The sequence below is a fragment of the Uloborus diversus genome, chromosome 3 (genome assembly GCF_026930045.1).
Source record: "Uloborus diversus isolate 005 chromosome 3, Udiv.v.3.1, whole genome shotgun sequence".
Classification (NCBI taxonomy): domain Eukaryota; kingdom Metazoa; phylum Arthropoda; class Arachnida; order Araneae; family Uloboridae; genus Uloborus; species Uloborus diversus.
Window position 1 is genome coordinate 184,988,938 of NC_072733.1, and position 25,182 is coordinate 185,014,119.

At 33.3% G+C, this 25,182-nt stretch overlaps 1 protein-coding gene across 1 annotated transcript in view; it reads left to right on the forward strand.

The window, feature by feature from the left end:
- LOC129219085 (SCO-spondin-like) overlaps window positions 1–25,182 on the forward strand; it is a 47,226-nt gene that overhangs the window by 4,090 nt on the left and 17,954 nt on the right. Inside the window, exons 2-5 of the mRNA XM_054853404.1 lie at window positions 3,545–3,736; window positions 11,191–11,364; window positions 13,126–13,296; window positions 15,936–16,109. Of these exons, the coding sequence (XP_054709379.1) occupies window positions 3,545–3,736; window positions 11,191–11,364; window positions 13,126–13,296; window positions 15,936–16,109 (711 nt within the window). The remainder of the gene's footprint in view (window positions 1–3,544; window positions 3,737–11,190; window positions 11,365–13,125; window positions 13,297–15,935; window positions 16,110–25,182) is intronic.

A 25,182-nucleotide genomic window follows, 5' to 3' on the forward strand; every position in this document is an offset into this window, starting at 1 on the left:
ACACATTTAAAAAGAAAAAAAACTGTCGCAAGAATGAATAGAAATGGTGAGTTTTTATTGGCCTGGTGCAGAGGATGTTGGTATTATTATTGAGGATAAAGTCCAGTATGATGATAGTTCTTCCTTAGCACACTTTAAACAGACGTAGCCATTTAGTGTTTACAATATCTTTTTCAGCTTATAGTTTTGGTTTATTTACCGAAATCGACCTTAATCAACTGTATTACGTTTATTGAACACACCTTTTATGTGTTAAAAGTAAAATGTACATGGGGCATTCCACGGTATTTTTGACATTATGTAGAGTCCGTAACGTGACCTATTTTTGCCATAACTTTTTAATTTACCGTTTGATTTGCAAATTTTTTTAATATTAGCTGGTGTGTTGGTAGGAAAAGATCAAAATAAAATAATATGCTAATCAAACAGTAAATTAAAAAGTTATGGCAAAAAAGGTCACGTTACGGACTCTACATAAATGTCAAAAATACCTTGGAATGCCCCACATATAGGCTTTCAATAAATTTCAAATGTGTAATAGTTTTGTTTTTTGTTTAAAAATTTTCTGTCATACAAATTTAAAAGATAGTAAATATCTCGTAAATAGATGCGTCTACAAAAAAAAAAAAAAAAAAAAATCATACTAAAAATTTACATACTTTATCAAGTAAAACCCCATTATCCCTTTTTTAGATAAGCTTGATTTAAATTTAAATAAAAGGGGGTTGACCCACTTATCCCTTATTATGGGGTAAGTGAGACACACATCTGATTTTTAAAAAAATATATAATCGTTAAGAATTTTAACGCATTATTTTAGAAAATAATGAAGAAATTATGTTTATTAATAATTTTCAATATAAATTAAGGCAATTAGTTTAAATTATTTTGTTTCATAACTTCTGTATAAGGTTTCAAAAACGAACTGTTCAGAAAAGGGGTCCCACTTAACCCAACCAACCCTACTAATTTTTTCTCTCTCACACTGATTCATTACCCCACTTGACGATCTTGGTAAACCTATTATGGAGTTAAGTGAGGTTATCAAAATACGCTCTTTTTATTGTTTTACTGAGGAAAAACATTCCAATAAAATTCCACTATCTGGTTCATACTTAATCTAAATGAATCCAATGCATAAAAGGTTTCCTTCAAATAAGGTTAATAGGCTGACTTTAAGGCTAGTTAACTCCCACCTGACCCTATCCTATATGTGAAACTCGTTCCATTATTTTGAATAGATTTATAGTTAAGAAACTAACGATTCATTAAATACAGGGACGCAGATAGGGGCGTTTGGGGATCAACTAATCAGAGCTTTAGGGTTTTGTACCATTGCCAATTCTTAGTATTGTAGTTTATATACTCGTATATATGTAAACACTGTTGCGACCTCCCCCAGAAAGTAAAGCTGCGCTGGCGATTAAACGTTAGTTGTCGAAAATAATTCACATATTTATGAAAATCATGGTGCAGTACTGAGAGTTGGGCAAGGACAATTTTCAGCTAAATAATGACCAATAATTTCTAGAATAACAGCAATCAATGCTGCCATTGAGGAAGTTTGAAATCGATTTCCAAATTGTAAAATATGGAAAAAGTTAACAGCTGTTTTTAGGTATACATAGAAAAGTACTGCAAAGTTGTTCAGTTCCATTAGCTCGTTTTAATGTTCTTTTGATGTACAGGTAAAGTTACTACTTTTTTTACGTTAACGCAAGTGGATGCTAGTCCTAAATTTTGAAATCGGACTGTAAATGTAGAAATCTTACAGTCAGGTTTCGCGTTTACTGACTAACGATATACACTGTGTTCCGTTTTAACCTGCAAGACCTTTATTTTCGCAACCGTTAGTCTTAGATGTATGCTTTCAATTGCAACAATGTTCAAAATCAGATGCAGAGTTACGATATTGAAAGTTTGAAGCAAAAATAAAAATAAGTCAAATAAAAATATTAAAAGTAATACGAATTTTGACATCTTGAATTCAAATTATGTTTTTCGCAATCACGGGTGTATATGTATGTGTCTGTGTGCAGGCATGAGTGTATTGGTATGTGTGTGTGTGTGTGGGGGGGTGTGTGTATGTATGCGTTTGTATGTAGGATATGGGCTAGAGAACTCGCTAGAGGAGCAGCAGCAGAAGGAACGGTCGACGGTGGTGCTGCAGAGGAAGGCGGGGGAAAAATAAAATCATAGGATGCCAAAAAACAGTCAAATGAGAACAATAAGCAATTCGTGATTGCTCAAAAATACGAAATTTAACTTTTTACACGGACCCCAGGTCCCTTAACTTATATTTAGGGAAAAAACTCCGTTGAAAAATAATTCCAACACAAAAAGTTTGAAATTAGTTCGACCAATACTCACCGAGGTATGAAACGTAGCGTTTTGTGACTTACACCATTTTTCACTCGCAGTCAATAACATCTTTTGGGGGGAAATATAGCGGTTAAAAAGTGTTTAAAATCATATGTGTGCATAAAGTGTGGTTTTTCAAATTGTTCGAGGTTTTGCAGTGTGTTTTTGCATATCAAGGCATGGCATTTGCATTTATTTTTGAACAGCAATGAAAAATATAAATACTTTCTTTTTTTTTACTTCGATAACCTGTCATTCTTCCAAAAGGGCGATAAGTTAAAATCTCATCTTCAGTATGGTCCCTTAAAACTTTGAACTGGAATATCTCCTTGAGCTTTGGTCGCACAAATGTCAAGTTTTTTGTGTCAATAATAGTTTTTAATGGAGATTATTTCTCTAAATATTAGTAAGGAGACCAGGGCCCGTATAAAAAGTTAAATTTTGTATTTTTTGACTCGTTTTTATTTTTGCTTTAAACTTTCAATATCTTAACTCTGCATCTGATTTTGAACATTTTTGCAATTGGAAGTGTACACCTAGGACTAATGGTTGCGAAAATAAAGGTCTTGCACGTTAAAACGGAACACCCTGTATATAGGATATAAACTTTGAGGAGAATCACTACCATAGCTCACCATCCACATTAAAAAACAGTACACTAATCTTTAAATGTTGCGTTTCTAAGGTTCCAGCAGATGATTCTTATGTATGTTTTAACCTCTAAATCCAGAAATGATATTTGTTTTTTCCCCCATCACCATAAGATTTTTTGGAAAATGCAAATTTAATAACTTGCAAAAAAGAACTTATTACGCAAGTAAAAGTTGTACCTTATAACGGCAGTTGAAGAAAAGCAATAGGGCACTTCAAAAAATGAACAACCGGACGCTGTCACAGTGCCACCAGCCAAATCTGCTAACGTTCATCACTGACACTGATTGACCTATTTATTGTTGAAATTGTTTCCAAAAGATTTCTTACTGGATTAATGATTTTTTGCAACGGAAAGTGAAGATATGCATCAGATTTAAACAAGTATCAATGCTTTAATTAATCTAAAGCATCCCCACAATGTTTTTCTTTCTTCGCAAAAGAAATACTGATTTTGATGTGTTGATTCTCTTATAAAATCTTCTCTTTCCTCAATTCAACGTGTTTTAATCCTGGACATTATTCACCATAGGAGATGTAAGCTATAATTGTGGAGATGGGGAAGAGTATCTTATGTGTGGATCGCCATGTGAACCAAAATGTAGCACACGCTATTCACAAACTGACACTTGTTCAGAGCCTTGTCGACCTGGCTGCTATTGCAGAGATGGATTAGTACGATCTTCAGATGGCTACTGTATCTTGCCACAACATTGCACAAGACGTAAGATATTCAATGTTATTTTACAAGTACTTTCAGGACTGCTGTATTTAAGGGTTGGGTTTTTAGGGTACAAACTCCCTCTGATTTTTTTTTCTTAAAAAATTACTATTACAATATTATTGTTTATTTATTTTGCTTATTTATTTCTTTTTCAATATTAAGAGAAAATTTACTATGATTGTTGAAGAATTGTACCAGCTCAGTGTTTTGTCTGAAGTATTTACTTTTACTGTAGTTATTGCGTACATCATTTCTTACAAAAATGATGCGGCAAATCAGTACAGCGGTTTTCTTTAGACTTTGAATTCCTGGTGCTAACATATGCATCAAAATTCCGAGAATTTGAAAGTACCAAACTCTTTTTTAACGTATTTTATAAGTGTCAATAAAAATGAATTCAAGAAGGGTTACTTCGAATGCGTGTATATGAGTACACACATATATTCTTTTGAATTGTTAAAACGAAATCGAATATTTAACAGGGGTGAAGTATTGTTAACAGTATTGTACGCATCAGAGTTTTTTTTCTTCATATAATAGATACATTATATTTTACATTTGGTCATGCTAATACTAGCAGCGTGCAACACTCTCTTATTTAAGAAACCTAGTGTAACAAAAATCAACAGAGTAAACGAATGAGATCAAATTGTATTGATCATATAGATTTCACGAGAAATGTATTTGGTAAAACCCTCCCTGAAACAAAAGTCTGGTTACAGCCCTGCTGAAAATAATAATACAAATACAAAAGTGACGACCAACAATAGACACTGAGACCAATTACGCTGATCCTAGTCCATGTATCAATCCCCAATGGAAACCAAGGGCGCTTTAAAACTATCCACCCCGTTGCAAGTAATAGCTGCTTCCAGTAAACTATTCCAAATGCCTACAACCTTTGGGGTAGTAATTTTTCCTGATTTCAAGGTCAACTTTGGATTTGAAAAGTTCAAAACAATGACCCCCTTTTTCAACTGTGTAGAAATTTAGCCCATAGACATCCTCCATTTTAACAAACATAAACAACTGGATCATATCCCCTCTTACTCTCCTTTGCTCAAGACGATACATATAGGGGGTCATTCCACGGTGACTGACGTTACAATATATTTAGCACTGTCTTGAAACTTTTTTTTTTCTGAAATTGATCTAAAATATCATGATATGGTACCCCCATCACTGGCCCCACACTTATTTTCAGACTTGAGGATTTTTTTTTTTTTTTTTTATGAAATTAAGGAGAATAAAAAAATGAAAAATGTGTGTTTATATATAATTTGAAATTTTCTCTTCAAACTAATAACGTAAAATCTAAACAGATTTCTTCCCCTTAAAATATGGATTTTAGACTTGATGAAAACAGTTTGTTTTACTAAAAAAAACTTAAAAATTGAAAGTATAAATGTTATTTAATGCCCGTGACTGATGATACAAAGACTTTGTGACTGATGTTACATTTACAATAAATTGCTACAATTATAAATTATTTCTCCTTAAAAATAAAATTAGCATATGCTTTATTTAAAATTGTAAAAATCTATTTAAATTACAAGACAAGTACAGTTATAAAATTTTAAAAGTAATATTTTTAATGTATTTCATGAAATAAAAATTCCTCTTTCATTTACTACATCTAGTGCGTTAAGTATTTTATTACTTTCTCATGCGAATAATAAATTTCATCCACAATGTCAGACTATTTTCAATGTTTTTCTGCTTAAATCTTGAGAATTACTCAATACTCCTAGTCTTAAATTTCATTGCCTCTAACTTCTCGTGATACAATTGTTTGTCATATTCTTCAAAAATCCTTTCTCCAGTAGTAGCCAACAATTTTGGAACATGTTCTTTTGGAAGTGATTCCCTCCCTTACTATAGAAAAACGTTGCTGCTAAACACCTGCTACAGCTTCTAAATTAGACAAAAGTAATACTTAAATATAACTCTTTCTAACATGACTACAAGTCGGATGGTGATAGCTCAGAAATTTGCATGAACTGCGACAGTTAGAGATATTTCTGTATCGATCATGTAGCACTTTTTTTTAAATGTAATACAAGGAGAACTAGGAGTATCTGTTTCTGTAATTTCATTCATTAAATTTTACAGCTGCCGTTTTCTTTTCTGACGATATGACAAGGAGCGCATTGAATGACTAAGAGATTTTACCCAGGTTTCATTGTTTTAAACAGGGGTAATGCAACTGCTAATTGAAACCTGGGATTTCAATGCTTTAAATTTCTTCTACTCTTATTCTACTTCTTCACTTAATTTCTCTTTTTAGCTTTATTCTGAACTAACTTTGGTAATTATGCTAGGTTTCTTTAAATTCTTTTAACTATTTTTTATCCTCCGCTCTTTTTAGCTTCGACTTTGTTTTACTTTTTGTAATCTTCATGTTTTCTTTTATATTGCTATTTATCTCACCTCCTTCTTTGCCTTTCTGCACTGTTAAAAATTCAGGAAGATTTTCTGGTAATTGTTATACTGTAAAATGACGGACTAACGCATAGCTGATTTTTACGGTAATTTATACCGGAGAAATAAGCGATCCCAGCGCCAATTGGTTGCTGCGGCCTACCGAGGATACCGTAAAATTTTACAGTAACATTTGATTTTTACGGTAATAGTTACTGGCAACATGGATGCCAGTAACAATTACCGGAAATTTTCCGGAAAATTTTTAGCAGTGTGCAGCAGCCAATGCCACTAGTGAGATTTGTTTAAGGTATATTAACAAAAACTGACTGATGTTACAGTGACGGATGTTAGACATTTTGAATTAGTTTTAAATACTTAAATTCAACTGTTTCTAAATGTTTAAGGGATTAATATTAAAGATATCATTATAATTGAAGAGAATATGACTTTTTATAAACTTGGGTTTGTTACTTCCTTTTACAAAGAGCTGATGTGCGCATCACATGACTTCCTTTTACGCCAATTTAATGATAATAATAGTGCCTTGGAGTAAGCAAAGAAACACTGAAAATATTTTTGTCCCAAGTTTGTTGCGAACTGAAGAAAAAAACGTTTTACACAGATTAATTTTCCCCATTTTGGACATTTTAAGGTGATTCAATGGTTAACTCTCTAAATAACGCCAATAGTGGCCAAAATGAAACCAAATTAAAAAAAAAACGCCGAATTTGTTGACAAGTTGGCGAAAAAAACTTAGTGACCAAAGTCTTGACAATGTGTCGCCAAGTGTTTGCCAAATTATAACACCACTTGAGTTTGCATTGGTATTAACAACGATTTCCCCCAAAAAAAGATGTAAAGGACCCCCTTAGAAACATCCGAATGGAACCAAAAGGGGAAATGTACAACTAAGACCCCACTAGGAGTCTACGTACCAAATTTCAACTTTCTAGGCCATACCGTTTTTGAGTTATGCGAGATACATACACACATACGCACTTACATACGTATATACAGACGTCAAGAAAAACCTCGTTGTAATTAATTCAGGGATCAAAATGGATATTTCGGGTGAGTATACGTTCTTAGGCACGTGTGGTCGAGCTGAAAAAAAAAACTCAACATTCATTCGGGGGCGAGCAAAATGGAAATTAAGGCCTATTTTTGGGTCAAAAATTTTTCGCGACTATAATACTTCCTTTACTTTGTAAAAGGAAGTAAAAAAGGAAATATTGTATTCGCGAGAAAAAAAAAATCATTCAAAAATTGTCCTTAATTTTCATTTTGCTCGCCCTCGAATCAACGTCGAGTTTTTTTTTCAACCCGACCACGCGTGGATATGCCTAAGAACGTATAGACACCCGAAATATCCATTTTGACGATTCCCGAGCATGGGCACCGATATGCAAAAATTTAAGGGGGGGAGGGGGGACTCGGATATTTTCTCTATGGTTTAGCAGGATATTGTCCCCATGGAAACCGATTTCATTACAGATTAGAGTTATTAAAATTTGGCAAATTTAATAACTCATTCATTATTGGCTAGAGAAGAAATGATTTTACATTTTTGCAAAGAAAAAAGTACTAAAAGCAAGAAAGTTCCAATTTCTAAGGGTGGGTTCATCCCCAACTTACCCCCTATATGGGTGCCCTTGTTCTCGAGTAAATTACAACGAGTTTTCTCGTGACGTCCGTATGTGCGTATGTATGCCGCATAACTCAAGAACGGTATGTCCTAGAAAGTTGAAATGTGGTACGTAGACTCCTAGTGGGGATCTAGTTGTGCACCTCCCTTTTTGGTCGCATTCGGATGTTCAAAGGGGGTCTTTTACAACTTTTTGGCGATAAATCAATTATAATTTCAATATAAACTCAAGTGGTGCTATAATTAGGCAAACACTTGGTGATATATCACCAAGCCTTTGGTCGCCAAGTTTTGTCGCCAAAAAAACCCGCCAAATGTGGCGGGGTTTTTTTTTTTCCTTATTTAAAAAAAAAATCTGCTTTTAATTTGGCCACTATTCGCGATGTTTAGAGAGTTAACCATTGAATCACATTAAAAGTGTCAATATTGGGAAAATTAATCCATATAGAACGCTTTTTAACCGACTTCAAAAAGGAGGCAGTTATCAGTTCATACCGTATGTATGTTTTTTTTTTGTTTGTCCACTCATAGCGTCTCACCTAGTGAACCGATTTTGATGATTATTTTTTTAATGGATAGGGGATGGCTCAACTTAGGTCCCATTACTTTGTTTGACCATATTTGTTCTTTAGAAAAAAAAGTTATGGGCAAAAAACAGTAATTTTTATGCAATTTCCCTATTAAATGATATTGCAGCGAAGTTCGCACTTTTCATCCGCGGATAACGGTGGCTCAGTGGTAGAATTATCGCCTTCCACGCGAGCGACCCGGGTTCAAATCCCGACTAGGATAAAGTGAATTTTACTAAAATTTCGTTTCTACTGTTTCCCGTATTTTCTCGAATCTTCTATTAATTTCTGTATCTTTCCAAGTCTGGAAAGTTCCAGCACTTTCTCAAGTTGTATATAAGGAGATGTAACGTTCATTCGTGGTTCTGAATAAAGATCTCGAGTTGAGACAACGAGTATTCGCTTCATTTGGCTTTCACATTGTCTTCGCTATCTTCATCTACGCGACAATATGAAACTCATTGTTATAAAAGTTTGGTGCCATATAACAGTAACATTAATAGTAATTGTAATGATAATTTCGAATAAAGGCTTTTCTAATGCAATACAGTGATATAGAGCCTAACTTCTTACTTTTACTGAAATAGCTACATTTACACTAAAAAGAATGAAATAAAAAAATTTTGAAAAAAAAATAGAACCGACTTCAAAATTGCTCTAAAAAGTGAAAAATAATTTTATTCTTTAAACACCATCGATAATACTTTTAAACATAATTTTTGAAGTTGGCGCAAAAACAAAAAGTAAAATCCATTGTAACCATGCTTCGTTCATATTTTTATCAAAAAATCATCCAAAGTTAGGAACGAAACATTTATATCGTTACTCAAATATGCTGTCATCAATGCGTAATGCATGTGGTAGTGAAGAAACTGGACCTGGTAAAATTTATACCTGTAGTTGAGTTATGGTTGTGAATGATTTTATCGATCGTTTTTGCGCCAACTTCAAAAATTATGTTTAAAAGTACTATCGATGGTGTTTAAAGAATAAAATTATTTTTCACTTTTTAGAGCAATTTTGAAGTCGGTTCTATTTTTTTTTTTTTTTTTTTTTTCAAATTTTTTTTTTGCTTCAGTTCGCAACAAACTTGGGATGAAAATATTTAAAGTGTTTCTTTGCTTACTCCAAGTTCAAGGCACTTTTTTCATTAAATTAGCGTAAAAAGAAGTCATGTCAACTCGTTTTTGTTTAAGCAATACAAATTTTTATACAATTTTGTGACTGATGTTACATTAGTATGAGGCCTAGTTAAAAAAAATATTTCAAGACAATTAGAACAGTTTAAAGTTTCTTTGTTGGTCTAATATCTTCCTATGTAAACTAAGTTTCAATAAAAAATAAGATTGTATACAGACCAATTAATTTCCTAAGTGAAAAAAAGATTAACTTTTAGAACTGCTAATACAACAACACATGGTCACTAAGTAGTATTGTCAAAATTTGCCTATAAAACTTACAAAAAATGTTTTTATAACTTTTTCCGCATAGTTTTATTAGAAAAAAATACTGTCTTTTTTACCTCATATGAAAGAAAAATTACTGATATAATGAAGTTTTTTTTTTTTTTTTTTTTTTACTGTGATGTTCCTAGTTTCATGGAATTGTTCACCATAGTATTATCTTGCAAAAATAAGGAATCCTTAATCCAATTTAAAAAAAATTAAACATTGTTATAAATTTACCTGAATGTTCATACAATGATTTGCAATAATTAAGTTTAGCTTATTAGTTGGTTTAAAATGTGGTTTTAGGTGAAGAAGACAATGATGAAATTATATACAACACCTGCTAAAACAAAGAAGTTGTCACCACAGAAACACAAAAAGGTTCATTGTTCTAAAAGTTTTGCAAATTATGCAACATACCGTGTTCACATCTGTCCCGTGTCGTGTTCTCACGTGCTTCCTTTCCTTTATTAGTGATAAAGGTTGAAAGTTAAAAAGGAATAAATTATTGATAGATTGCAATGAAAATAAGTATTTCTTTTTTACTTCCTTTTACAAAAATGAAAGTATTGTATTCGCGAAAAATTTTTACTCAAAAATCGGCCTTAATTTCCATTTTGCTCGCCCCTGAATGAATATTGAGTTTTTTCAACACGATCACACTTGGATATATGCCTTGGAACATAAAGACAACCTAAGTATCCATTTTGACGATCTCCGAGTTAATTACAACGTGTTTTCTCGTGACGTCCGAATTTATATATGTATGTGCGTATGTGGTTATGTGTGTATGTGCGTATATATCTCGCATAACTCAAAAACGGTATGTCCTAGAACGTTGAAATTCTGGTACGTAGACTCCTAGTGCGATCTAGTTGTGCACCTTCCTTTTTGGTTGCATTCAGATGTTCCAAAGGGGTCTTTTACACCTTGTTCGGGGTAAATTCATTGCTAATTTCAATGCAAACTCAAGTGCTGTTATAATTTGGTTAACACTTGGCTATATATCGCCAAGCTTTTGGTCGCCAAGTTTTGTCGCCAACTTTGCGACAAATTTGGCGTTTCTTTTTTTTTTAATCTGGTTTCAATTTGCCGCATATTTTGAGAGTTAACCATTGAATCACATTAAAACTCCCAACATTGGGGAAATTTATCTGTATAAAAAGTTTTCCTTGCTTCGATTCGCAACAAACTTGGGATGAAAACATTTAAAGTGTTTCTTTGCTTACTCCGAGGCACTATTATTATTAAATTGGAGTAAAAAGAAGTCATGTGATGCACACATTAGCTCGTTTCTAAACGTTTTAAGCAAAAAATATTTTACTTTCTTCAATTTAAGGTTAAAATTTATTGTTTCTTCTGTTTCAGCTCTGTGCAATGAAAATGAAGTTTACAGTGACTGTGGATCATCATGTCCCACCAATTGTACTAACTATCAAGAAGTTTTCTGTACACAACGTTGCAGAAGAGGATGTTCTTGCAAACCAGGCTTTGTTAGAGGACCAGATGGGCGCTGCATAGATCCTTACGATTGCCCTTTAAGTGAATACATGTTTCATATACTAAATTTTATTTATTGTTTGCTGATAAAGTGAATGCTCTTCTAGTTCGGTGATTCTGACTCCCAAAATTGTGACTCATAGACAGTGGCGTATTCGCTGAATTGTCTTCGTAGTCATTCTACTTACACTTGTAGTGTTGAAAGCAATTTACAGTTAGTTTATTAAACTATTAAAACACTATTATTCACTGATGAGTTCAAATCTTCTTTATTACTTCCTTTTACAAAAAAGGAAGTATTGTATTCGCGAAAAAATTTTCATTCCAAAATCGGCCTTAATTTCTATTTTGCTCACCCCCGAATGAATATTGAGTTTATTTTTCGAATCGACCACACGTGGATAAGTGTCTAAGAACGTATAGATACGCGAAATATCCATTTTGACGATTCCCGAGTTAATTACAACGAGTTTTCTCGTGACGTCTGTATGTGCGTATGTATGTCGCATAACTCAAGAACGGTATGTCCTAGAAAGTTGAAATTTGGTACGTAGACTCCTAGTGGGATCTAGTAGTGCACCTCCTCTTTTGATTGCAATCGGGTGTTTCTAAAGAGGTCTTTTGCCCCTTTTTGGGGAGAAATCATTGTTAATTTCGATGTAAACTCAAGTGGTGCTTTAATTTGGCGGACACTTGGTGATATATCGCCAGTCGTTTAGTCACCAAGTTTTGTCGCCAACTTGGCGGCAAATATGGTGATTTTTTTTTTTTTTTCATTTTTAATCTGGGTAATTTCAATGTCAACTCAAGTGGTGTTATAATTTGGCGACACTTGGCGATATATCGCCAGTCTTTTGGTCGCCAACTTGGCGAAAACTTTGGCGATTTTTTTTGAAAATCTGGTCTCGATTTGGCCACTGTTGGTGATATTTAGAGAGTAAACTATTGAATGACATTAAAATTGCCAATAATGGAGAAATGACATAAAATTTGAGTAAAAGGAAGTCATGTGATGCACACATCAGCTCGTTTTGTTTCATTTTATAATTGAGCTATTTTCTGTTTTTTCAAACGGGGCAGGTAGATGCACAGTGTGGGTCTGATGCAGCCCGCGGGTCATAGGTTGCCAACTTCTAATTTGGATCACGTTTTAAAAGAATATTACTTCCTTCAATTCTATCTGGGGTAATTTTTGGTAGAAATAGACATTGAAATGTAGCAGAAAGCACGAAAAAACTTGAGCCCCCATTTTTCAGGCTAATGCTAAGTCAGTATAAACCCTACGTTCATTGGATATACAAAGGCCTTTGAAATAAAATTCGCTTTCTTAAACGCTCCAACTAAGACCAAAACTAGTAACACTACCTACTAAATCAAAATACTCGCAATTGAACAGACCATTGCTACTCCATGGTTGAGGTGCAACTGCCTCAACAAAGTGTGCTTGATTTGTAGAGGAAAAAAAAAACTTGATTCGTATGATACCTGAATGCAGACAGAACTCTTTCGATTCCATGACCAAGGGAATTGTTGTCGTAAATGGTATACTATAATGTTGTTGAAACAAAACCTGTTTGTGCATGAGCGCAGACTGAAAACTTACTGAAAAACTTACTGAAAAGTTTGCCAGTCACTATAACAATTCAAGTATTTTGAAAGAAAACCTAATTAATTGTGATCTCCAGAATATTTTGAGATGATTAAGATTTAAAATTAAGCTGTAGAATTTGGAAAAAAAAAAATGAACACCTCTTGAATGAAAAATATGAAAACATAAACACTTTTTTTTCTCTCTGTTTCTAGCCTCTTGTGGACCAAACGAGGAAATTGTAGACTGTGTAAATCCATGCAATGATTGCAAATTACGAGGGCGATGCTACTTCCAAGATTGTAAAAAAGGTTGCGACTGCATAGCAGGATACCATAGAAATGATCTAGGACAATGCATTCCTCTTGGGCTTTGCAATAAAATAGGTAATATAATTTATTGTAAGTACTTATCAAGACTACTTTTAAATAAAAAGGAAAAGGTTGTCTTTCAGTACAAGAGCTATTTTCTGCCAAGATCTCATTGGCCGCGAAATGAAAGCTACAGTGAAAATAACAACTGTTTCATTTGGTATATTTCGATGTATCATTCAGCTGCTTTTTTACTCAGTCACCACTCTAAATGAGACATTTGTAAGAGTCAATTTTCCAAACTTTCGTCATAGAAAGCAGTCGTTTGGTCTCATAACCTAACTCTCTATGCTAGTCTGAACTTAACTTTTGCACTCAGAGTCAGATTTTCATAAGAACAAAAAGATGGAAATCGGAAGGAGCCAAGTCCAGACTGTATTTACTACGCCCTCAAAACTAAAAGCTACGAGCTAAAGTGATAGATGAGTGTAGAAGAGATACAGTAGTACACATTTGCCCACAGCGTCACCGGATTTCCACGGCAATTTTTATTTCTTCACGGTTCAGACCTTGGGAGAAAAAATGGCATGACGTACCTCCCGATTTTCAGAGAAACCGAAATAATACGTTTTACATCAGAAAACTGGAAAATTATGTACTGAAAATATTTTCAAACAATCTTTTTTCTACCTAAATTTTATTAAACCGGAAGTTTTAATTTCATTTTCAGAGGACACTTCTGTAAAAAGAAAAAAACACAAAATCAAAAGAAATTGAAAAATAATGCTTTACATGCGAAAGATACCACTAAAGTGCTTTAAATTTTGTAATTTCTTTTACTTTTAGCTCACTGCAAACGAAACAAAAATGGATCTGTATATATAATGTCCAACGGAAATATGAAACATTTTTGAAAAAATGGCAGCTTATTTTGCAGAAAAAAAAGAAAGAAACTCAACCATATATACTTACAAACGTAAAATCTGCTTCAAAAAAAAAAAAAAAAAAAAAACTAAAAAGCAGCAAAATCTAAAAGCGAACAGTAACACAATCATAAGTTAAAAAAAAAATAATAATGTGAAAAGACCCGCGGATAATCTGACCGTCAATAATCGAGAGTTTACTGTATTTATTAACAAATTACATGTGCAGTAGAATACCTTCACAAAACCGACCTGTAAAAAACGCACAACTTTTCATAAGTACACAATAAGGTTTTCAGATTAAAAAAAAAGTACTTTATTTTGCCTTCAAACGTAACAATTCTTTTGCAAATTTAATTTTGGAACAGTTTTTCATCATCCCATCTTCATTCAAAGCTTTTATAAATGCTAATTACTATTGACATATAAATGTACCAGATTGTTCTTGAAAAATGCAGCAGCTGATATTCAAATAATGAAGCTAGCAAAAGTGCGCAATAATGCTATTTCTTCTGTTTATCAAACATTATTGTTTGTGAATGACAATATATATATTAAATTGCATAATTTGAACTTTATCATTCCTTGTACTAAAAACTTATTCTAGGGTGTAAATATATTGATATATTCTTAATGTTATTTTCAAAAATTTGTGAAATGTTCTTTACAACGCCGAACCCTATGTACGCAAAACCCCTGGTCCCAAGGTGTGTGTCATAACAGTCTGTATTGATATGCAATATTAAACATCAATTCCAATCATTCTTGCAAAGCCATATTGATACTCTCAATTAAAGCAAAGCTTTATTTCAGTACATTTTGAATAACGTTATTGACCGCTTTTGTCATACATCACTGTTGTGCACTTTATTACCACTTTTACTTGCTCAACATTGTTATTTCCATCCTCTCACTCATGGGTACCATGTTCAATTGAAAATATGAGGCAGTGAGAAGCAAAGTTATGTAAGTGGACTTAATAAAGTTTTTTGAGCGAAACGCGTTTAAAGTTCAGATCCTAGGTAGGCTTTCGTTAAATTTCTTTTCTAAAACATGATGTATAGCAACACCTACCAGGGCTACTATATATTACCATCTCTTGCCCAAAAACAGAGGAGAGGTTCTCCTACTACTTGAGCTATTCTTCGCTACTGATTATCTCTTTAATTTTGGCACTTACATTCCTTTGCTTCTCACTGCCAGTGCGAAGCAAAGAGATATAAGTGGACAATTTCACGTTTTGAGTAAAACGCGTTTAAACATAACATCCTAGGTAGGCTTTCATTGATTCTTTTTTCTAAATCATGCTGTACAGCAGCACCCATCAGGGCTACTAGTGCTATATCTTGCCCCAAGACAGAGGAGAGGTTCACCTACCATTTATACTGGTTATCTCCAAATTTTTAATTTTACCACTTACATCCCATTGCTTCTCACTGCCTCATATGTCCTTCGAAACTTTTGGTAAGACAAGCTCTAAATTCTCGGTGATAAAAGTTTCCAATCTGAAAACCCTTTCTTCAGAATACTGTCAATTTCAAAACACTTTAGCATAAAAGTTTGCCGAGATTTGTTAATTTCACCAAAAACTCACACCATGAAACAACTCTATCTCTCATTTGACATTTTTTTAGTATCATTTCTAAGTTATTAGTTTTTTAAGCAATTAATTATTGGTTTCCCTATTATTAGGATGTAGCGGAATTACTTTGTATCATCAATTTATCTTGTATATTTTTAATAAACTTTAATGCATAGAATAATTTATAGCTTTTTTAAAAACATTTTCAGCAAAATCATGCCCAATTAATGAACATTACGTGCAATGTGTAAATACTTGCAATGATTGTTGGAGTTATGGTGAATGTTCCCAAACATACTGCAATCCTGGATGTGATTGTAAACCAGGCTACTTCAGAAATCAATATAATGACTGCGTTCCTGAGTATCAGTGCCCAATAAGTGGTAAGTATTTTGCTTCTAATATATCCTTTAAAAATGCGAAAATTTATGGCAAATCAATGCAGAAAATTGTCAGATAAGATGTCTAAGATGGTCAGGTTGAGTGCCTTGTTGATTTGACATTGAATAAACCGATAAGTCTAAAAAAAAACTTACATGTTTCTTACTTAACCTTATACTTGAAATAACATACATATGCAGATCAGTATGTTATATATGTTATCTTTTCTTTACTAATAATAAAGCTGAAAGTCTGTCTGGATCTCTGCGACGCGCATAGCGCCTAAACCGTTCGGCCGATTTTCATGAAATTTGGCACACAATTTAGTTTGTAGCACGGGGGGCTGCACCTCGATGCGATGTTTCGAAAAATCGATTTTGTTCTTTTTCTATTACAATTTTTAGAATATTTTACCGAGCAAATTATCATAACATAAACGAGTAAATTACCATAACGTGGACGAGCAAATTATCATAACAAGGGCGAGCAAATTAACATAGCAAATTGGCGAGAAATTCATCATCCATTATTTGTAAATATACAGGCAAACCAAATGACCTTTTAATTTTCTACTACGGGCAAAGCCGTGCATGTGCCACTAGTTTTGAATAAAAAAGGTGATATTTATGTTAGCTGAAAATCGGATATAGATGACTATCATTAAAAAATTTTGCTTCCAACATTTCTTAAATGTATTCAAAACATATGCAGATCAGGATATCAGCATAGAGAGATATATTTTCTCTTTTATTAACTTATTCACTTATCAGCGAAGAAAGTTAGAAGCATTTTTTTTTTTTTTCATTTTTTCCCGAATAGTCAGTAATAGAAGGGCCATTTCATGGAAAAACAGTCATTTTGGCCAGCAAGTGACATCTAATATATTTCACTAAAAATAGGGCTTTTGAAACGTACTGAACAAAACGTTTTACTAAAAGAAGTCATACACGTAAGTTTGTGAACTCCTATACAACAAAATTTTGTTCATTACCTTTTTGAATTATTACTATTAATGAAATATATATGCTGTCACATGCGGGACAAAATGTCTGATTTCTCGTGGAATAGCCCAGAAGCATAGGTGTGCGCAGAGATTTCGTAATGGGGATACCACTATACCAGGGAGCCTAGGATTTAAATAACCACCGGAGAAGGGTTTCCAGGGCAGTCACGAAGTCAAAAAATTAGATGGGTGTAGCAAATTTGTAGAGAAAGTCAAGGAATTATTATTAGATCTGAGTATTAGAAACATAAACGTAATTGTTAACATATTATTCACTTAGAATTAGCGGGGTACAGGAGTTTCTCCCCTGAGAATTTTTCGAAATTGTAGTCTTTAAAATGCATTTTAGACTATCTTTAGTAATGTTAACGGGTTATGGTTCAGAGACGCTCCCCCGTCCATTTTTCGAAATTAAAAATTTTTAAAAATAGAATTGTTACCGCTGATTTTGTCGGGGCGAAGATGTTAAGGGTTCTCCATCAGAAATTGCTCGAAATTGAAGCTCTAACAATGTAGTTTAAGACGATCTTTGATGATGTGGAAGGAAAGATTCAGGGCACCACCCCCGGAAAATGTTCGAAATTGAAATCTTAAAAAAGCCAATGTATATCATCTTTGGTAATGTTAAAGGAAATGGCAATTTTTCGAAATTGAAGCTCCAAAAACGTTACTTAAGTCGAATTTTAATGATGTTAAGGGAAGGAATCTTAGGGGGCCCGAAATTCATTGAAGCCCTTAAAAGGAACCTGAAGATGATCTTCAACGATGCTGGCTGGAGGAGAACGCTCTCCCGGAAAATTTTCGAAGTTAGCTTTTACAACGTAGTTTTTAGAGGACCTTTGGTAATGTCAGTGGGAGGAAAAGTTCGAGGACCTTCCCTCGGTATTTTGCAAAATCGAAATTCCAGAAATGCAATTGTAGATGGTGTTCAATGGCGTCATCAGGGGGTTCAAGAACGCTTGATCTCCCGGAATTTTTTTCCGAAATTGAAGCCCAAAGAAGAAATTTTATCCGAACTTAGTCGAGTATTAAGGGAAGGGGTGGTTCGGGCAGATAACCGGAAATATTTCTAAATTGAAGCCATGAAAACGAAATTTTAGACAATCATTAATGATAGGGATGGGACGTTTCTCGCTGATATAGGTAGGGTTTTTCTGTTTCTCTGGGATTTAAGTGAGGATGCTCTCTTACTGAAACTTTTCGGAATTGACGACCTAAGTATGTAATTGTAGGTTATTTCTGATGACGATCGGGGAAGGAATAGGGTTCGGGAACTGCCCTTGGAGTTCTTTCAAAATCAAAGTTGCAAAAACGCTCTTCTAGGTTACCTTTGTTGACGTAAAATGAAGGGATAAGGGTCAGTAATTTCACTCTCTTCCTCGTTCTTTGCAATGTCAAGATCTTTTGTTTTAAGTATTGATAAAAATAATGTGGAAATTCCCCCCTCCCCCCACCCGAGTTTTCTTTTTTTTTTATTTATTTATTTATTTTTATTTTTTTTTTCCCAAAACCACTTGAGTGCTTTGGTTTTATATAATGACATTTTCAATTTCCTCCAACCTGATATTTTCATTTGTTTGAAATACGAGCCTAGGGTGTTCCAAGATATAATGACGAAAAAAAAATTTGTGAAATGGAATACGCATACCCTCCAAATTTTTTCCATTTCACCTCAGAAACATGAGAAAAAAGTTCCATTGCAATTAAATAACGGGAACCCGTGCCGACTTGAGGTCAAAGTTGGACCTAAAATCCTGTAAGGCGACTACAGTGGAAAAATTGCTAACTGCATAATTCATTACTACACGCGACATCAATTTATTTAAAGCAGATATTTACAACAATATTAGACTAAAAGAAACATTACTGTACATATTTTTAATTCAATGTTTGCTTTTTGCAGTCAGAATAGAATGTCCTCGCTCTTGAACACAACGTAACAGATTGTTTATGTTCCTCATCAGCTGTTAGCAAATCATGAAAGTTCTGCATCATTTTTACCGCTCTTTCAGCTGCATCGTTTACTGCACTAAGCTTTGAGACAGTCTTTTTCACATAAAGGAATGAAATATTATTGACCATACCATAAAAGCTGGATGAATTTTTGTAGAGCAGCTTTTGAGATAATTGGGTCCACATTTTCGTAAACTTTTATCAAAAAGCACAAATCTTTTTTTGGGTGCTTTGACTGTCAAAATGCATTGAAGCCAAGGTTTCACATATATTGTCACTACAAAAAAGCAGACATCAAACAATGCTTCATTTTCCTTCGTATCTAATTTTAGTTGTGAACTAAATATAATAGTTTTAGGGAGTAAATCGCTCGAGCCATCCATCGAGCTTTGTGCATGACTCCCGGTGGTCTTATTTTAAATTCATTTTCTGTATCTCCACCTAAAAATATGATAGGCAGTTCTGTCAACTCTTGATAGTCATCCCTGAGCGTATTATTAGTAAGTTCAGCACGGTAAAAGTCAAGTAAATTTTCCAAGTTAGGGTACAGTTCGGAACAACTCCGCAGCTCCTCCATAGCACTGTATTTAAGTAAGATAGATCAGTTCATATATGTGATGGCGGCAAGCAAAGGAAAGCATTTCGCTATCAATTGTTTTGCCCAAGAACCACTTAAAGGACCTGTTTTGGAAGCTGTAGTATAACAACAGAGAGTTTTAACTTTGTCTTCGAGATTCCAATCTAAAACTGCCTTTCAAACAGCCTTTGTTTGTTCTTTTCCTGTGGAATTATCCAGTTTAGACTCAGCAATGAGTTGTTCCGTCACATCCATATAAAATAACTATAGATAAGCGATCTTCTTTTGATTTTTGAGCACTCAAAGCAGGCAACAGTCCCATCTTCCTCTATTTTGATTAACCGAAGTGCATCAGCATGTGCAATATTGAATAAATTGTTTAAATTACTTGAAAATTCTTGTTGGCGCTGCCTGAATACTTCTTGCAGTTTCTCTGCATTTTTTTGTAAGTCTCTCTAGATTTGATACAGGTTTTTAAGTTTATTCACACAATTTAGCAACGATTTGGTAGGAACGCGTGCCTTTTCCCAAAAGATGATGCATTCCCGAATAGCGATATTTGCACTTTCACTGATGGTTAAATTTACTTCTCGAATGTTATAAAACAAAACCGACAGAACTTGTCTGTTAGAGGGAAGTTTCAAGCCCGTAGTTTGTTGTTTTACGACTCCTATTAAAAATATCCCTTTTTTCAAACTTTGCAGTTCCACTGCCATGTTTCGTTCCCTATGGAAGGACTATACTGCGCTCGCTGACCGGAATGTATTCGTACTGACATGTTTGACGGTTTGCAAATTACTACGGATAAGCCCCCCTCCCCCCAACATATGTTTTTCTGTTTTCATTTGTTTTCTGTGCACTATTTACAGCTGTTTTGAGCTTTGCAAAGTATCGCGTCGCCAGCATTCGCTTGCTTATATGAATACACGTGCTATTTACACGTTTAGGCCTTTAGGCGCAAGTCGGCACGGGTTACCGTGCTTCAAATTGCATGAAACTTTTTTTCCAACGGTTTTGATATAAAAGGAAAAAAAATAAGAGGGTATGCGTTTTAAAAAAACGACTTTCATTTTTTTGGGACACCCTAACGAGCACATTCGATCTCAGGAAGAATACTTCAACATTTAAGACTGATGTGGTATTTTTTAGTCATACCTTAGGTGATTTTTTTCCCGATTCATTTTATTTTAAATATCATGCCTCATTAATCTCTTGAAAAAGTCTTAGTTTACTTTCGTTTTCTACATCAAATACTTATAGACCAAAAACTGGCTACACAAAAAAGTGATCATACACTGTAAAAAAAATCCGGAAACGTTTCTGAGTATATCGTGCAGCTGCGGTTCATGAAATTTTCAAAAACGTTTCTGAGTATTTCGGAATTCTCTTTCTATAATGTCCAGAAACGTGTCTGAGTATTTCGGAATCCTCTTTCAATTTTTCTGAGTATTTTGGAATACTCTTTCTGTATTTTTCAGAAACGTTTCTGAGTATTTCGGAATCCTCTTTCCGTAATTTTCAGAAATGTTTCTGAGTATTCTGTGCAGCTGTGGTTCATGAAAATTTCGAAAACGTTTCCGAGTACTTCGGAATTCTCCAAACAATTTTCAAAAACGTTTCCGAGAATTTCAGAATCCTTTTTCCGTGATTTTTTCTAAAATATAATTCTTTACTATAGTATTGCATACCATATCAGTTTCAGTTCTTTCATATCTAACAGCAATGAAACAAGCAATTTTAGAATCATTCGTGGATTTTTTTTTTTCTGAATTTCTAATGACAAATAGCATGGTTAACAGCGTAACATATGCACAGTTATAAATTTTTGTAAATTTATGAAATAATATAGTAGTTTCATTCCTAATCACAAAATCGTCAGGGGATGGAAGGGGGGGTACTTTCTCAAAAGTGGGATTGTTTGTTAAACAATCTTAAACTTCAGTTTTTCTCTCAATATTTTCAAGATAAAATTATCAACATATTGCATTTTTAATGCAGAACTTAAAAACATATCTTGTATCAAACTTGATAGCTTTTATTTTCGGATAAAATTTGACAGAACTTACCTTCCCTTCGCGTCAAGGACGAACAAAGCGTACTGAAAAGTGCCAACAGAGAAATTGGTGAATTTAAATATGACACCAAGTCCTCCTGTTGGAACCATTCGGGTTGATTCTTCTGTTCTTGCCCTTTTCCAGTTCATCACAAATATAAATACTTAATCAAAATAGGTTACTGATTTTATTTTTACAATGTGCGCAAAATGCATTATGTATTTTATTTGTTAAAACATTGAATTCTATTGCATGATTACTCCATTTCATATATACGAGATTCCCCCCCCCCCACACCATAAGAGTGATGGTGAACCCATAAAATGCTATAAAGCGACCCCCCCCCCCCAAAAAAAAGCAATCCCTGAAAATGTCAATGGCAGTCTGCGTGGTGAACGCCCCTCGTCTTCTCCCTATATGTACATTGTATATTAATAACATAGTATTTAAAAAATGATCACTTTTAAAACAATGACATGAAATAATATTTCTTTTTATTTCGGCTTGTAAATGCAGCTGTTCCATTTTTGCCACTGACTCATTCCTCCTGACTGTCCTATATTAAACTAGTATATCCACGAAGGAAATGTTATTTACCGAACAACTAATGTCAAGGAATTTTTTATTGTCCACCACATTTAACAAAATGAATAAGCACATGAATTAATTGTATAACTATGTTGCTTACTAATAGATAACTGAGCCATTTTCAAATGGTATAAATATTTTTAAATAAATGAATATCCACTATAATATTAAAATCTGTTCGCGTCCGTCTGTCTGTCTGTCTGTCTGTCTGTCTGAAGATCGATCTCCTCGAGAACCGCTGCGAATCGAGAGTCGAACGAGATACCGATCAATTCGAAATTTTCCAAAGAAAACAATAGAACCAATCTCGTAATCGTACGACTTTAATTAGCGGAGATATTAATTAAAACGTTAATTAACATAACGTTATTCAGGAATTTTTATTTCTTTCCTGTTGCCATTTTGCGAATGAGCAAATAAAATTCTAATAATTGTTTTAAAAGAGATTTTTTTGGCTGCTGTCCAAATCTTAAAACAACGTTTCCATCCAGAATTTCATTTCAAATTAGTTTAAAATTGGTTGCTCTATTCGGATATAGCCTTTTTTTATTTTTTACATTCAACGTTCTTAACTCTGTTCCTCATATAAAAGTTGTTTCTTTAGCTATGTTTATTGATTGTAGTGTAAGTTTATCATTCACCGGCCTCATATTTTGATGCATTAGGATGTGCGACTAATTATGTTTATTTTGTTGAACTTTTTCCCGTTACATGGGTGAGTTTTCGAATTGCAATAACTTTCTTTTTCTTTCCTGTTTCTATTTTTGAAATACAGTTTGTATCGTTAAAAGAACATGTTAAATTAAGTTTGTTTGGATTTCTTTAAGTGAAACAGAGTTGAACAAAAAAATTGTTTTTAAGGATTTTAACTAAAGCTATCTTGGAATCTGATGACTTGGTATTTAATTAATGCTTATTGGTATTTATTTAGTCTTGGTGCTTTAGTTTCACATAATCAATCAAAATGTGTGTGTCATTTTATGTAAAAAGATGATCGTAATTGTACATAAATATTTCAGATATAGTCTATCAGATTTAATTCAGTTTAAAGTGACCAGAAATTATAGTTGATAATGCATATATTTTCATCTTTTGTGCTTATTGAAAATACTCATAACTTGTATCATTGATAACTATGATTAACGTTAAAGAGAATTTTGACAAAAATATGCTCTACTGGTGTTTTACAAACCTTGCATTACGCGTATTTATTTACTTCTTAGCGCTTTAGAAACTGATGTCAGAGTAATACAAAAACATCAATTGGACATCTCTTTTATTTTTTAAGTAGCCCGTGCAACGCCGGGCACGCAGGCTAGTAAATTATAATAAAAAAAGATAAATAATACTGGCACATTTTTTGTGAGGCATATTACAATACTAGAAAACATTTGCATTACCATATTTTTAATGAATTAAACAATTGATTTTTTTTTTTTTTTGAACCAATGTATGTATATCCAAGTATTTCGAAATAACTTTTCTGTGATTGCTTTTCAAATATAAATCCAATTTCTTTTGCGTAATTAATCAGTTTCAATTGGTTACAACAAATAGTACACTGCGCACATAGGTATGTAGGATAACTTAAAATTAATTCGATAAACCCAAAAACAGTATTAATTGGAGCCTCATCAAGTGCAAATCAACAAAAATATAAATGTATATAACATGTTTTAAAATATTCATTAATACTTACAAATGAACATGAGCGGAAGAAAATCTAAGTACCTCCATTACAACTGAAAAAGTAATCCAAAGGGTTTCGTTTCATTAAGTATAAAAACGGGTGTTCAAACTATTCACGCTTGAACACACAATATATATGTAATCATGGTCGAACCGGCAATTGTAAAGAAGCAAATCGTTATTAACTAACTTAATAGCTGCGTACATCGTCTAAAAAATCAAGGGCAGCCCGAAATGCAAAGGCGTAAAACTAGTTTCGACACAATTTACTACTCTCTAGACATGAAACAACAAGCAATCCAATGCTAAACAGTTGCTGACTGCAGCAGCCATAGAAAAGGAAAAAAATAAGCTCTCGTTATTTCCGACTCACTGGCGCCAGTGTTGGAAGGATAAAATAAGTTTCGAAGCATTGCGCCTCACTTCCGCTTCTAGATTTTTTGAAATAACAAAAAGCTTTCTGAATATTGAGGAGTTCGCTATTGGATGAAGGATTCTTATTATTTCGGAAACATTTCCGATATACCCAGAAACGTTTCCGAAATTTGTTACAGTGTAAGGTATGAGACCATGGGGCAAAGTGATATAGCGGGGCAAAGTGAAATGGTGAAATATTTACTTTGCTTTTAGCTAGCTTTGCTTCAGGTATTATTTTAATATATAGTACCATATGTAGTCTATTCCAGTCAGGAAAAAAATACCGCCAAAGATTAAAGCATTGGTAATGCAGGCAATTTAAAAAATTGATACTCATATTGTAATATTTTGTTGTAAGTCAAAAATTATTTTTTTTTTACTATAAAATGATCAAGTTCTGGTTATTGACAATTTAAATATTACTTGAAACCTCCTAATATTCAATGCAGTATTAATTTAGTTAATATTAAGCTTATTTGAATTTTAAATAAATTGTGCAATTAGTCAAGTACATATGGGGCAAAGTGGATGGGGCAAAGTAAAATAGTTTGTTTCATTTACTCACTCAATCATTTAATACAAATCACTTACATTTTCATTCATTATTTATTTCATTTACATTCCTTCATTTAGTAATTCACTTATTTATTTATTCATTCACTTATTTTCTTCTTCCTTCTTTTACTTGCTCATTTATTTTTCTTCATATATTAATTGGCTTATTCATTTAATTATTCGTTTATTGTTTCATTATCTTTTCATTTATTCATTCAACCATTTATTTACTGATTCTT